This window comes from Peromyscus maniculatus, chromosome 4 (genome assembly GCF_049852395.1).
Source record: "Peromyscus maniculatus bairdii isolate BWxNUB_F1_BW_parent chromosome 4, HU_Pman_BW_mat_3.1, whole genome shotgun sequence".
NCBI lineage: Eukaryota > Metazoa > Chordata > Mammalia > Rodentia > Cricetidae > Peromyscus > Peromyscus maniculatus.
This window is the reverse complement of record NC_134855.1, coordinates 118,007,105-118,019,700: the sequence shown is the minus strand read 5'-3', so window position 1 is coordinate 118,019,700 and position 12,596 is coordinate 118,007,105. Positions and strand designations below refer to the sequence as shown.

The window sequence follows — 12,596 nt, the reverse complement described above, 5'->3', positions numbered from 1 at the left end:
TTCTCTGAGTCACAGAGTCATTCTAAACAGTTAAAATTTGTGGCAGTAGCTTTCCTAAGAAAGCCATATTTCACTCTGAAAAACTTTTGGGCATACGCCACTGCAGTAAAGGTGTGTCTCCAACAAGTTAGATTTAGAACCCTTTGGGCTAGGGCACTGTGGTAGTACAAAGTCCTAAATTTGGAGTCCAGACACATTCATTCATGATTCAATTTTTCCATTTCCTCTCTGACCATAAGCAAACCACAGTACCATTCTATCTTGCTCATTTCTCTCTCTTTTCTTTCCTTTGAAAAAAAAAATTGTTGTGCATATGTCTGTCTACCAGTAATGGTATTTTGAGATTTCATTGATTCAGAAGCAGCATGGACTCTGCAGCATTATATAATTATAGGGATCTCTTATTTCTAGAAAGATTTCACAAGGGAATGGTTTCTACATCCTATAAAGATAAATTGCCCTAGAGCAAGATCCATGTATGCTTTATTCCACTGTCCCGTTAAGAGTACAGAATAAATGTTTGCTAAATGGCCGAGAGCTTTTTTTATCACCTTTAACAAAGGAAATAGTCAGGATAAATCTCCATATGAGTGGCAGGGTAATAGCTTACTATAGCATTTGCCACATTCTGTGGGCTGCCTCAAAGGGCTTTCAAGAGAAAACTGGGAGGGAATTCTTGTGTGATGTTGCCTCTAATCGAAGTGTGGTGTCAGCAGGCATGGTAAGAGAAGAAACCAGAACAGCTCTGGGCTGGGACATGCTGTTCTCATCAAGCAGCATTTTCATCTTATTTTAAGATTCTGTGGACATGATTTTATATGTGAGAACAATAGAATGTGTTACCCTTTCTGTAGCCTTGTTTCAGTGCTAACAATGAAATTACCATAATATTGCCTTTGTGTTTCATCCACATTTACCAGTGCATCTTTTATGTCATGAATATTTTGCATATGGAAAATGAGGTAGGGAGAACATACAGCAAAATAAATAACATATGGAGTTAATTTTGTTGGTATTTCTGATTTATTAGGTTGATTATAGGAATAATGTCTTCAGATTGCTCTGGCCTGTTTTTTAGTTTTAATTTAAGACAATTTTTTTTAAAATTCATTAACAGGATAAATAAAAGCTAGATGAACTTAGCATCTTAGGGTGTTAAAACCCTGGGTGCTGGGGCTAGAGAGTTGGCACAGTGATTAAGAACGCTGGTTGTTCTGGAGGACCCAGGTTCAATTCTGAGCACCCACAAGTTCAGCTCACAACCATCTAAAACACCAGTGCGAGGGGATCCTATGCCCTCTTCTGGCTCCCGTGGGCACCAGGCATACACATGGTACATAGACATACATGCAGGCAAAATGAAATTAAAAATATAAAAATAAAAACTTAAGTGCTGTAGAGTTTGTTGCTTAGTCTTCATTTTACATTGCTTAGTATCTATCACACATGTTCAGAGTCAAGTGAATGCCTTCGTTTTTCAGCCTACTGGTAGATAGTGAGTTCTGATTCTCCAAGCTAGACGCCCCATTTTAGACTGTATTAAGAACATCCATGTGCAGTTGTCAGTAGAGTACATCTGCTTTCATGATGAGGTCTGAAGTCCAAACTATTTTTAGTTAACTACATTCTGAGGTTTAATGCCACACACAAAGAATGCTCAGAATATACTTATTCACAAGTCATGTCTCCTTGAAAGACATGGACAGGAACTTCTGGGAAACCAATGGGGGTGGTAGTGTCTCTTGAATCAAGTCATTAAGAGACAGAGGGGGGAAAAAAGAAAGCACACAATAGAAGCATGCTAACAAAAGCTAACCAGACACAACCTCTCTCTGCAGTTGCTTTTAAAATGTCTATCATGTTTATTCCAGCAAAAGAATACTGAGAATGACTGTTAGTGGTCAAGTATGAATTGACTGTGTTGGGCCTGGAGACAGGTGCAATAGGTGAAGGCACTTGTCACACAAGACTGGCAAGCTGAGTTCAATCCTCAGATCTCATGTGAAGGTGGAAACAGGATGAGCACAGAAGTTGCCCTCTGACCTGTGCATGTGTGCTGTGGCTTGCCCCTCCCCCATGGTACTTTTTTTTCCCAACTTACCTAGGTTAAGAATGGAAAGTGTGTTCAGCCCATAGTACCATCTCATTGAACCGAATTCATGTTGCCCAAGTAGCAGAGTGGAAAATGCAGAAGTTTAACTTGTATTTAAATGAGTTGTTACTCTATAAACGTACATGTTGTTCCAGGTTATATTTTAAAATTTCATGTGGCACTATCATTATATGAAAAAAAATAGAAGTCCTAGGACTCCACAATTTAAAAATACAGCAGATTTAACAGGGTGTGATAAAATGGTAGAGGAAGGGAGTTATCTTTCTCTACAGAAGGATATGGTAATGAAAGAGGGAGCTTGTTAAGGACCCACATTTTATCTGGCCAGAATCCTGCTTTCCAGAAGGAAAACACACACGGAAACAAGTTTGTCCTAGAGTTTTCCAAATTTCTCCTGTTGGTGAATTCATCAAAATTTCACAAAAGTAAGAACCCAACAGATAGACAAGGCATACAGCCTCCACTTGACCATGATTTGGTTGCTGATGTCTCTAGTACTCTCTGGAACAACTGTACAACAAATGAATGGGTGAAATCATATGATACCATTTCTATTTTGTATATCAATATTGGGAAATATATAGACTTTCATTTTTATTGAGGGACTACTACTTCAATGTCATGATTATTTCATTTATATAAATATCCTCAAAATAAAGCACTCTTATTACTCTAATCAAAAACACTAAAATATGAAAATTACTAAGTTTTAAATCTCAAATTTGCAATATCATTCAGCCAAGGTTGCCCATCATGCCTTTCCCCCACCTCGACATCCCCCCCCCACACACTTTTTAAAAGAATTCGTCATTCACTTACATCTGTGCTGAGCTCCTATCATGTGCAGGCTATCCTTTAGGTGACAATGAGAAAACAGTGTACAGGTGGACAGTTCCCTGTCCTCATGGAACTTCTATTCCAGGAGACACAGATGATGGATGAGTACGCAATCACAGATAGGTTAGACAATTGTAATGCTGTATGAACTACTGAAGCAGAAAGGCTGATAGTAGTGAAACTCAGATGGATGGCCTGAGGGAACTTCTTAGACAAGGTAGCTTTTGAGGAAATATCTGACAGAAAGAGCAAGAGATGTACACCAATGCTAGAAGGGAAAACTTAGCAGTGAGAACAATACATGGTCCTGATGCAGGTGTGTGCTGTGTGGTTGAGGACCAGCAAGAAGGCAGGTGGATGGCTAGAGGAACGAGGAGAGGAGAGGGCAGGAAACATTTGAGCTTAGAGATAGTGGAGAGTGAAGCCTATGGAGGAGCATTGATGGCTTTAACCTTGTCATTTTGAAGTCTTTATTATGGTCTGAAAAGTTCTCACTTCTGTTGATGTAGGGTTGTATTCTGTCTTCCCAAGAATGTTTATGTGTGAGAAGGTGACTTGTCAGCATTCTCCCTCGTCTTCTCTGTGGCACCTGGGTCTGATGAGTTGATTGTTTATCACACTTTTCAAATACAATTTCCCAACTACAGGTTAGCCTGATAGTCTTTAACTTGTGCTGCATATTTTGTGCTAGGCTTCATGTTTGTTTGAACAGTAATATTTAACATTTATTGATACATACTTTCTTTATATTCACTATCTCATATAGTCCTTGCCAGGTTTATGATGAATGTTACGCTCATATTCATTAGTGTGGAGGCCCAAGAAGTTAAGTAACCAACAGAGTTCACATAGTAAGTGTAGAAGCCTGGCTTGTATTAGTTAAGGTAACAGAAGCTACTATAATAAGCAAACCTCCTAATGCATAATTACTTAAACATAATAGAAGTATTTTCTTATTTATATAAGATGAAAAATTGAGGTTTCTGATTGGCAAAGGCTCCTCTCCTAATGGTGATGTGGAAGTCCCAGCCTCCTGTCCCAACAGACATCAAGATCATCCAAAGCTGATAGAGCTGGGGCACAAGAAGATCTTTGTTAACCTTGTGATGATGCATTTCACTGCAGTCCACTGACCTTTCTGTCATATAACCATACTAACTGCAAAAGAGGCTGTTTTACCCAGAAGGAAAAAAAAAAAGATCCATCCAGGAAGCCAAAGCATTGTGAATCTATACATAGCCATTATGATACCTGTGTAGATTTTTGTGAAATTCATGTACTTGTTAGTGAGTGATGAGTACATCTACATCATGTTTTGAAATGCTTAGTTTCTCCATTGCCAAGTGTTTTTCACTGTCCTTTTTTCTGTTTGTAAATGCCTGCCTGACTTTAACTGTAGTGTCTTAACTCATGTTTTCTATATTAAAAAGGAAGACCAAGTCCCAGAATTGCAAAACCAGTGAACAAAATATTTCTGAGAGATCGTTTTTTATTGTGTCTGCCTAGATATTTTTTCCTAACTCCACCAAAGTAGGGTAATGACTTAATGGTCATCCTTTGACTATTATGGAAGACCTACAATTCTAAAAGTGGAAACATAGTTGTGTGTGGAGAAGCAGAGGATCAAAATATAATGACTAAATAAAGGCTTTGTAACTTTTAAAATTAAACTATGTGTTTAAAATTAAATCATGTGCTTGTAGCTTTCCTAGAAACTACAAAAGAGCAGGCACTGAGGTGTTCTTAAAACATTTTAAAATGCATGAGTAATAGGAAGTAATCAGGTTCTCTTTATATTCAGTATCAAGTAATTAAATTTTTTCTTTAAATATCACTTTAGAATTCTGAATCTGAATGTATTTGGATGTTTAAGGAGCTACATCCCTGAGGAGTCAGTTTATCTGCAAGTCATAGTCTTCAGGCTCCTTAACAGTAAGACTGTGTCTGCTGCTCAAGGCACTGGCAAGAAACCTCTACAGCCGTATAGTCACTGGATTCCACTGCTCAGGAGCTGTTTGCTTCTGAGAAATCTCAAGTTCCAGCTCTAGACAGCTTCCAATAATTTTCTCTGTCTCCCCAATTGGAAAAAATTTAGTCCACACCTTTTAAAAATAAAAAAATCTAAAAAGGATTATTACTGTGGGGAAGTAGCTTGATTGACTTCTTAACTAACCTGGGGAGTCACACTAGTTCACAATCGGGATGCTCTGTGTACATTAACAGCCCTGGAAGGTGTATTCCAGTCGCCTACCCAGAGAGTGTTCGGAGTATGTTTCTTTGTCAGGCTTTGGAACAGGTATAGAGAATGCTGAGGTGCTAACTGACTTTCAGTTAGCCAGCTGTAAAACTGAAAAACAAGTCAGAATCAAGAGTCACTGGATGAGAAATGCTCAGATGGCTGTTACAGAAGTGGGGAGCTGCTTGGTTGAGTTGGTGATGAGAAGTTCTTCCTTGACAGAGTTAGGATACTAGAGAGCAATGGCTATATGGTGAGAGACAACACCAGTGAATGTGCCTGCTACATTCTCATGGGTTCTAAATTACAGAAAAAATGCATTATTTAAATAGCTGGAATTTACCTTGTGAAATTTCCTTTGCTTGTGAAAATAAACAAGTTTGAATAGTCCCTAAAGATACTCAATTGAAAATTTTCTGTTGGGGGCTGGGCAATGGTTTAATTGTCATCTGGGTGTGACAGCTTATCCCAGCTTTGGGGAGGTGGCGAAAAGAGGATCCTTGGGGCTATTGGCCAGGTAATCTGCCCAGTCTGTTAGTTCCAGGTACAGTGAAAGTCCCTGCCTCAAAACATAAGATGCTTGAGAGCTGGAGGAAGACACTTGGCATCGTGCTCTGGCCTCCACACGTGCACACACAGATGCTGCTGATTTTGAGTTAATCTTTATATAGCTGCTTAGACTGAACCTAGAGTTTTACACATATGTAAGCTTGTTTGTTTTGTAGCCCAGGCTGGCATTTAACACTTGTCTCAAGCTCCCAAATCCTAGGATTACAGTTCTGTACCACCACAGTGGGGGTGGGAGGGAGCATGTTCATTGTAGAAAATGGACTATTCGGAGCCTCCAGAGGTTCAGACCCACCATTCTAAAAGAAACTTGGAAATAAGCTCTCATATAATAACTGATAGGACATGTAACAGCTCCTACTGTTTCTAGGATTTGATATCTATTGAAACATGCACAGAAAGCTTTGAGTGTATGTATACAAACTTTCAGAATAAACTCACTTATTATCTGAGAAGATCATGCTGATGAGTGAAACTGATGAGTATCGGTATTAGTTAGCCATTTTACTACCCACAATATCAATATCATTCAAAAAAAAATTTTTTTTTGAGACAGGGTTTCTCTATGTAACAGACCTGGCTGTCCTGGAACTCACAGAGATTGCCTGCCTCTGCCTCCTGAGTGCCGGGATTAAATGTGTACACCACCACTGCCTGGCTGAAAATAATTCTTATAATTGCAAATCCCCCTGGGATTTAGGGAAGTGAGGATTGTGAAAAGTTAATTTTTAAACAAGTTTATGTAGTTGAACTACTTTATCTAGTTGAGTATTTCTATTGTGTATAAGTAGCTCAATTTATAGAAATCTAGTTGTGTATTTGTAGCATTTTGCTCATGTACTATTACTGAACATCTCTAAGCTATTCCTACCCCTCTTTTTAACCTTCCTAACTTTCCTTGAAACTTTGTGGCTTAACTGCTTTTTTATATATTCTGCTGTCATAAACTTTATGTTGGAGTGGTAATGTTAGCAAGACTCTAGACTGGCCATGTTTGTTTTTTTGAAACACATCAATTCCTACAGTGCTTACAATAAAGGATTTTGCTGCTTCCAGTTCAGGATCTTTATCTTGCTCAACAGGAAATCTGTTCCTTTAAGCCTTAACATCCCCAATTCAATATGTAGGCCGTTTGGTATATGGTCATTCTTTAAAGATGTCAGTGAATTTATTCTCTTTAGTCTCTGAAGACTGATGTCTCAGTGGATTTTGTATGATTCTCTAGGAAGTCTGAGGACAGACTTTCCTATAATCCTCTCTCTTTTCAAGCTAACCTGTTCAAAACATTCTAATCTGTTTGTGAGTAGACATAGTGAAGGTATATTTCTGTTTAGAGATTTGCATCATAGGTTATCCTTGTTAGCTCCTGTCTTAGTTGGGGTTACTGTTGCTCTGATGAAACACCATGGCCATGTTTGCAGGGGGCGGGGGGTATTTGGCTGATACTTCCACCTCACAATTCATCATCAAAGGAAGTCAGGGCAGGAACTCAAGCAGGGCAGGAACCTGTAAGCAGGAGCTGATGGGGAGGCAGGGAGAAGTGCTGCTTCCTGGCTTGCTCACCATGACTTGTTCAGCCTGCTTTCTTACAGAACCCAAGACCACCAGCCCAGGGATGGCACCATCCACAATGGTCTGGGTCCTCTCCTGCCAATCACTAATTAAGAAAATGCCTTACAGCTGGATCTTATGGAGGCATTTTCTCAATTGAGATTTCCTCCTTTCAGATGAATCTAGCCTGTGTTAGATTGGCATAAAACTAGTCAGCACAGTCCCTTATGGACAGCTAATCTGGCCAAGTAAGAAGCCAAGTAAGAACTCTTCTCTCTCTCTCTCTCTCTCTCTCTCTCTCTCTCTCTCTCTCTCTCTCTCTCTCTCATTGTTGTGACCTATACATAACATAGAATTTATCATTTAAATCAGTTTTATTAAGCACTAAACAATTCCCATTGTTAGGAACTGTCACCATACCCATCTCCAGAACTTTTTCATCTTCCCAAACGGGAAATCTGTACCCATTACACATCACCCTACCCCACCCCATTCCCTTCTCTTCTTTCAGCCTCTGGTTATTCTAACTTTTAATATTTATGAATTTAATTATTAGGTGATACGTATTAGTAGAACCTACTATCTTAGTTCTTTGATATCTGCTATCTGGCCTGTTTTACTTAAGATAATGTCTTCAAGGTTCATTCTTGCTTCTCATGTCCCTGCCTTTTTAAGGATAAGTAATATTCTTCATGTGCACATTGCACATTCTGTTCATCCAGTGACAGCCGTTGGATTTGCTTCCACCTTGCGGCTGTTGTGGGCAATGCTGCTGTGAAAATTGCACATTAATTCGTACACATTGTTGTACAGGTATCTGAGTTACCACCTTCACTTCGTGATGGAGCTTAGATACCCAGCAGTGAACTAGCAGATCATTCTGTCTTTATGGGTTTAGAAGCCTTCCACACTGTCTCCCATAGTGCCTCTGCTTTGTGCCTGTGTTGGTGACAGGAAGATGGTAGTAGGAAGGAAATTCATTGGACTTTTACTATCTTGGGATCCTTTTTCTTTAAGAAGACTTTAAAAGGTTGATGGGGACATCCATGGGAAACATTTCCACCTCCTGATGGTGAATATTCTTATCAATTTGAAATGTTGGCAATTGTGAGAGTTAAGCTTTTTGTGCTTAGTGTGATATAGGTCACCGAGGAGCAAGGACAAACTCTCCCTCTCTTAGTAGCTACTCTTTAGAGACTGAAGAAGCTTCATAAAAAGATTATCTCAGGAATGATATATCCATGTGATAAGACAGCTTGGCTTCCAGGTATAATAATAAGGCTAGATTCTTCAACATCCCCCAGGGGCCTAAGTCTGAGAAGTAACATCAGGATTACTGCATCTGAGAGACCTAAGGTATTAGCCAGTGTCACACTCCAGAGTCAACTTGCCTCACCCCTGGACAGGGCAGGTTGCCTCCAGACTCGCACACATGAAAGCTAAGTACTCAAAGAACATTTCCTATTCTCCAGACCTGCCCAGACTGTTTTACATCAACACTTCTTGTTGGATGTAGTCAAAGTAGTATGTTCACCCTCACACCTTGAACCAGCAAGCTCACTATTCAATCTAAAACACATGATTACTTCATTTTTGTTTCATGAAAGCATGCCAGCCCTGCCCTTGGCCAACTCTCCAGCTTCAGCTAACAATCTTATCCTATGGCCTTGAACTCACTTTGGTTCAGTCTTTAGGCAAAGTTGACTTAGAGAAAGAATTAGAGAGTAGTAGCTGAAGAAGATGCACTCCTCTGACACTCTTTGTTGAAAATCCTGACATTTATTTGTCGCCTTGGTTCAGCCAGATAACATACGAGATTATGTACAAGAGGGAATAGAGAGGAATAGTTTTCCTGACCCTCTGGATCAGATCAGCATTTACTGGGTTTCTTGGATCCCAGCTTCCTTCAAGTGGTGTTGCGGTGCTCAGCCCATACAAATCCCTACTATAGAGTACACAGATGTCTTCCCTTAGCCTCTGGAGTCAGTGACCTATTTATGATAGGCCCTAGGAGAAAGGCCACCTAGCTTCAGTGCCAAGAATAGATGTTCTCACCTGAGCAACTGACAGACTGTGATCCAGTACCCAAACCACAGGAAGCCATGTAGCACAGTCACAGTCAGGTTCCAGGACAGACCTCTTTAGCCTCAATTTTGTGTTGTCAATAATCCTGTTTTTCCCTTACTAAATTTTCAGGTTTTTTTTTTTGTGTGTGTGTGTTATTTCCTTTAGAGTATCCAAGTTTTTATAAGCTATTTTAGTCATTGAAAGAATAAATGACACCTAAAAATCATTGTGCTCATTTTTTTTTCTTGAGAATTTAGAGGACAAAAATATATACACTGTTGACCTGTTTTTAGGCAGCTGTAATGTGCTCTTTGTGGTTGTATCAGAACCACTCTTCAGAAATCCAGACTGTTCTGTGCTGTTGAGATGTTAGTGTCTCTATCATCTCTGCATCCCTATGAACTGGTGCTGTGCTTGCCTGTAGCAGATGCGCATTGAACATCCCTGAGCAATTTAAAGAAACAGGGCCTGCCACTCCTGAATGTTCCCACCATCACATCCAATGGACACTGAGAAGCAAAGTAAAGACACGATGTTCCTGAGTTGGCCTCCACTTGCACCTCTGATGCTCTCTTTCTCTTTCTTTGCAGACTCACATTTCAAGACTCCCTCCTGGTGCTGTGGCAGGACAGTCAGTTGCAATCGAAGGCGGGGTGTGCCGCCTGGAGAGCCCAGTGAACTGACTCTGGGCTGAATACGAAGTGTCTGAGAGGCATTTCAAAACCTGAGCTTTGGGCTATTTAATTGAAGTTGGGTGTTTTATCTTGCTTGTTTTGTAAATCCTATTGCAACCTCGGGCACTGCTTGGGACACAAGTGCTGCTATACTTAGTGCTGGTTGACACTCGAGTCTTTGGTGGGTGAGCGGGAGCATGTGTGGGTGTGTATCCATGTGCAGTTTGTGTGCTTGCTTCTCCCTGATGGGGTAGGATCTCCTCAAGTGTAACCTATGACTGAGAATGAGCAAATCCTTACAAAATGTGTGCTTTAACTGTTTACAAGTAAAACCTAAAATTGTAGAAAACTTTAATTTCATAAAAAGGTACCAACTATGGTTGATACAATGTGTCTGAACTGAAGAGTGAATCTGCTTGTTTAAATGACTTGACCTTCATTGTGGTCCTTTTAGTAACAGTAATAACAGTAATCAGTAATATGGTGTCAGTTTAAGTGGATGGTGTGGTAACTTAAACTGTTGTTCTCATCCCTCAAACAGGGCATTTTTTCTTGAACAAAGAATGGTTTCAGTGAAACAGTCTAGTGGAGAATTAAGGTCAGAACCTTTTAAAGTAATAGTCTTATTGATAAAGTTTGTACTTCTCTCCTGAGCTATTTGAAGCTTAAGTATTGCATAGCTTTGCGCCGTGTGTACTATATTATGAAAGAATATGTAAAGAGAGTGTTCAGTAATGCACAGTCTTAATTTGTGTATAATGGAATGTTATTTACAATGTAACACTGTAAATAAGAAAGCAAAGTTTATGGGAAAATTCAATATTATCTTTGTTTCTCATTTAAATATATTTTTAAGATAAAGGTACAAGAATAAAAAGCATATTACTGGGTATAATGTGTGACTGCTTGTCGCAGACTAATCTATTGAATCCTAGACTGGTGACTTGTGTTTTATTTTCTTTGCAAAAAAAAAAAAAAATTACTTCTTCCAGAATTGCATTATTGCCCATCTTGCTAGCCTGGCTCCATGATGCTGCAGTCAACACGAGTAAGAAGGAAGTCAAACTTAAGGTGATTCAAGTCTCTGTCTAGAAACACTTACAGTTTCCATTGCAACTTGATGAAAATAACAAAGCAAATGAGCAGAAACACTTCACTTTGAACAGTTGGAGTGGCAGCTGAAAGCGCAATGGTGGTGGTTGATAAATTGCTCCTAAATGTTATATTTAGAGACTCTGGAGCCACAAAAGAAAACCCAGACTTTCTTTTTATTTCTTTCTTTTTTTTTTAAATGTAAGAAGTGGTTATCAAGAAGATACTAAAGATAGACTTGCTCAGGGGGAGGAAGTTTCCCTGCAACATATAATCAGGGCTCTGGGCGGTAACTGATAAAGCCTCAGATGAAATTATATACTTGACATGGATGTATGGCCAAATTATAAAGGAAAGACAACCAAAATGAAGAGGATGTAAATATGAATGATTTGAGAGTTGCTGATTTATATTCCTTGTACGGGCAATTACATTTGTCTCGCTATGTTCTCGTAGACAGGTTGGTGCCATAGTATCTGTTTCTCATTCTTAATGAGTCCGAGAACTTAGTGAGAGATGGACTGGCTGGTGGGGAGCCTTTGGTTTCAAATACTTTCAAAGACCTGTTACCTGTTGGCAGAATTTTCTTTAGGAGCTGGACTGGATCACATAAAACTATGAGGACATATGGAGTCTGAGAATCCTCTGACCGATTTCACCAGGAATGCCAGTTCTTTCATCTCCTGACTCACTCTATTCATTCTTAAGAGTCTGACTTTGTTTAAGATCCCTTTCATGAACAGTTTCAAAACTGGTCCGCACAATAGGATACCACGCCTCTAAGAACAGTCTGTCGAGACTATTCTCCAGTACTCTGAATAGTTCATTGTAAAAGATATTGTGGAGTTTGTAGGGGGAAAGTACTGTGCAGAATCTTGGAGGCGAAAATGAAGTGTGTTTATGAATTCTTTCATTATACAATCATGTTCAGTTTCAGGTACTGAACCCAAAAGATATCGACAGATGTAAAATAGACTTCACATAAAAGTAAGAAAGGTAGAAGCAGATAAAAAAATAACTTTATTCTCCTATTCACAGATATTACCCAGGCTCTCAAACTGTATTTCAAGAAGACTGCTTTTAATGTGGATGACCTTGACTATTAGCCTATATTCAATCTTTTTAGGAGCCAAGAATTAGATGCTTTAATTTCTTTGTACAATAAAACCTGGTCTGGAGTCCATGAGGCCATTCCTGTAACCCTGCTCTGAGTTTGAAAGTGGTACATTTCCAGGATTTGGTGAGAGCCAGGCTATGAACACTCCTCACACAGGTGGTACACTGTGCTCTCCAGGACAGTGGTGACCATGTGACTTTGCCATCCTTGCTTGTCTCCTCCATGGGTCTGCCTGGGGCAGGCTCCTTCTTATATTTGATCTCTACTTCTAAATGTGAACTTGATCTGGGATATCTGCTTATATGCCTGTTGGAATTGTATCTGCAATATGTATAACTAAGT

General features: G+C 39.5%; 1 protein-coding gene across 10 annotated transcripts in view; it reads left to right on the top strand.

Moving 5' to 3' along the window:
• Positions 1 to 10,940, top strand: part of Tasp1 (taspase 1) — a 255,934-nt gene extending 244,994 nt beyond the window's left edge. For all 10 annotated transcript variants that reach the window (XR_013050795.1, XR_001579049.3, XR_013050794.1 and 7 more), the window contains one exon: positions 9,962 to 10,940. Coding sequence is in view for 7 of the 10 variants with exons in the window: in XM_006983677.4 (XP_006983739.1) it covers positions 9,962 to 10,054 (93 nt within the window). In the remaining 3 variants the exon portion in view is untranslated. The remainder of the gene's footprint in view (positions 1 to 9,961) is intronic.
• Positions 10,941 to 12,596: the final 1,656 nt, after the last annotated feature.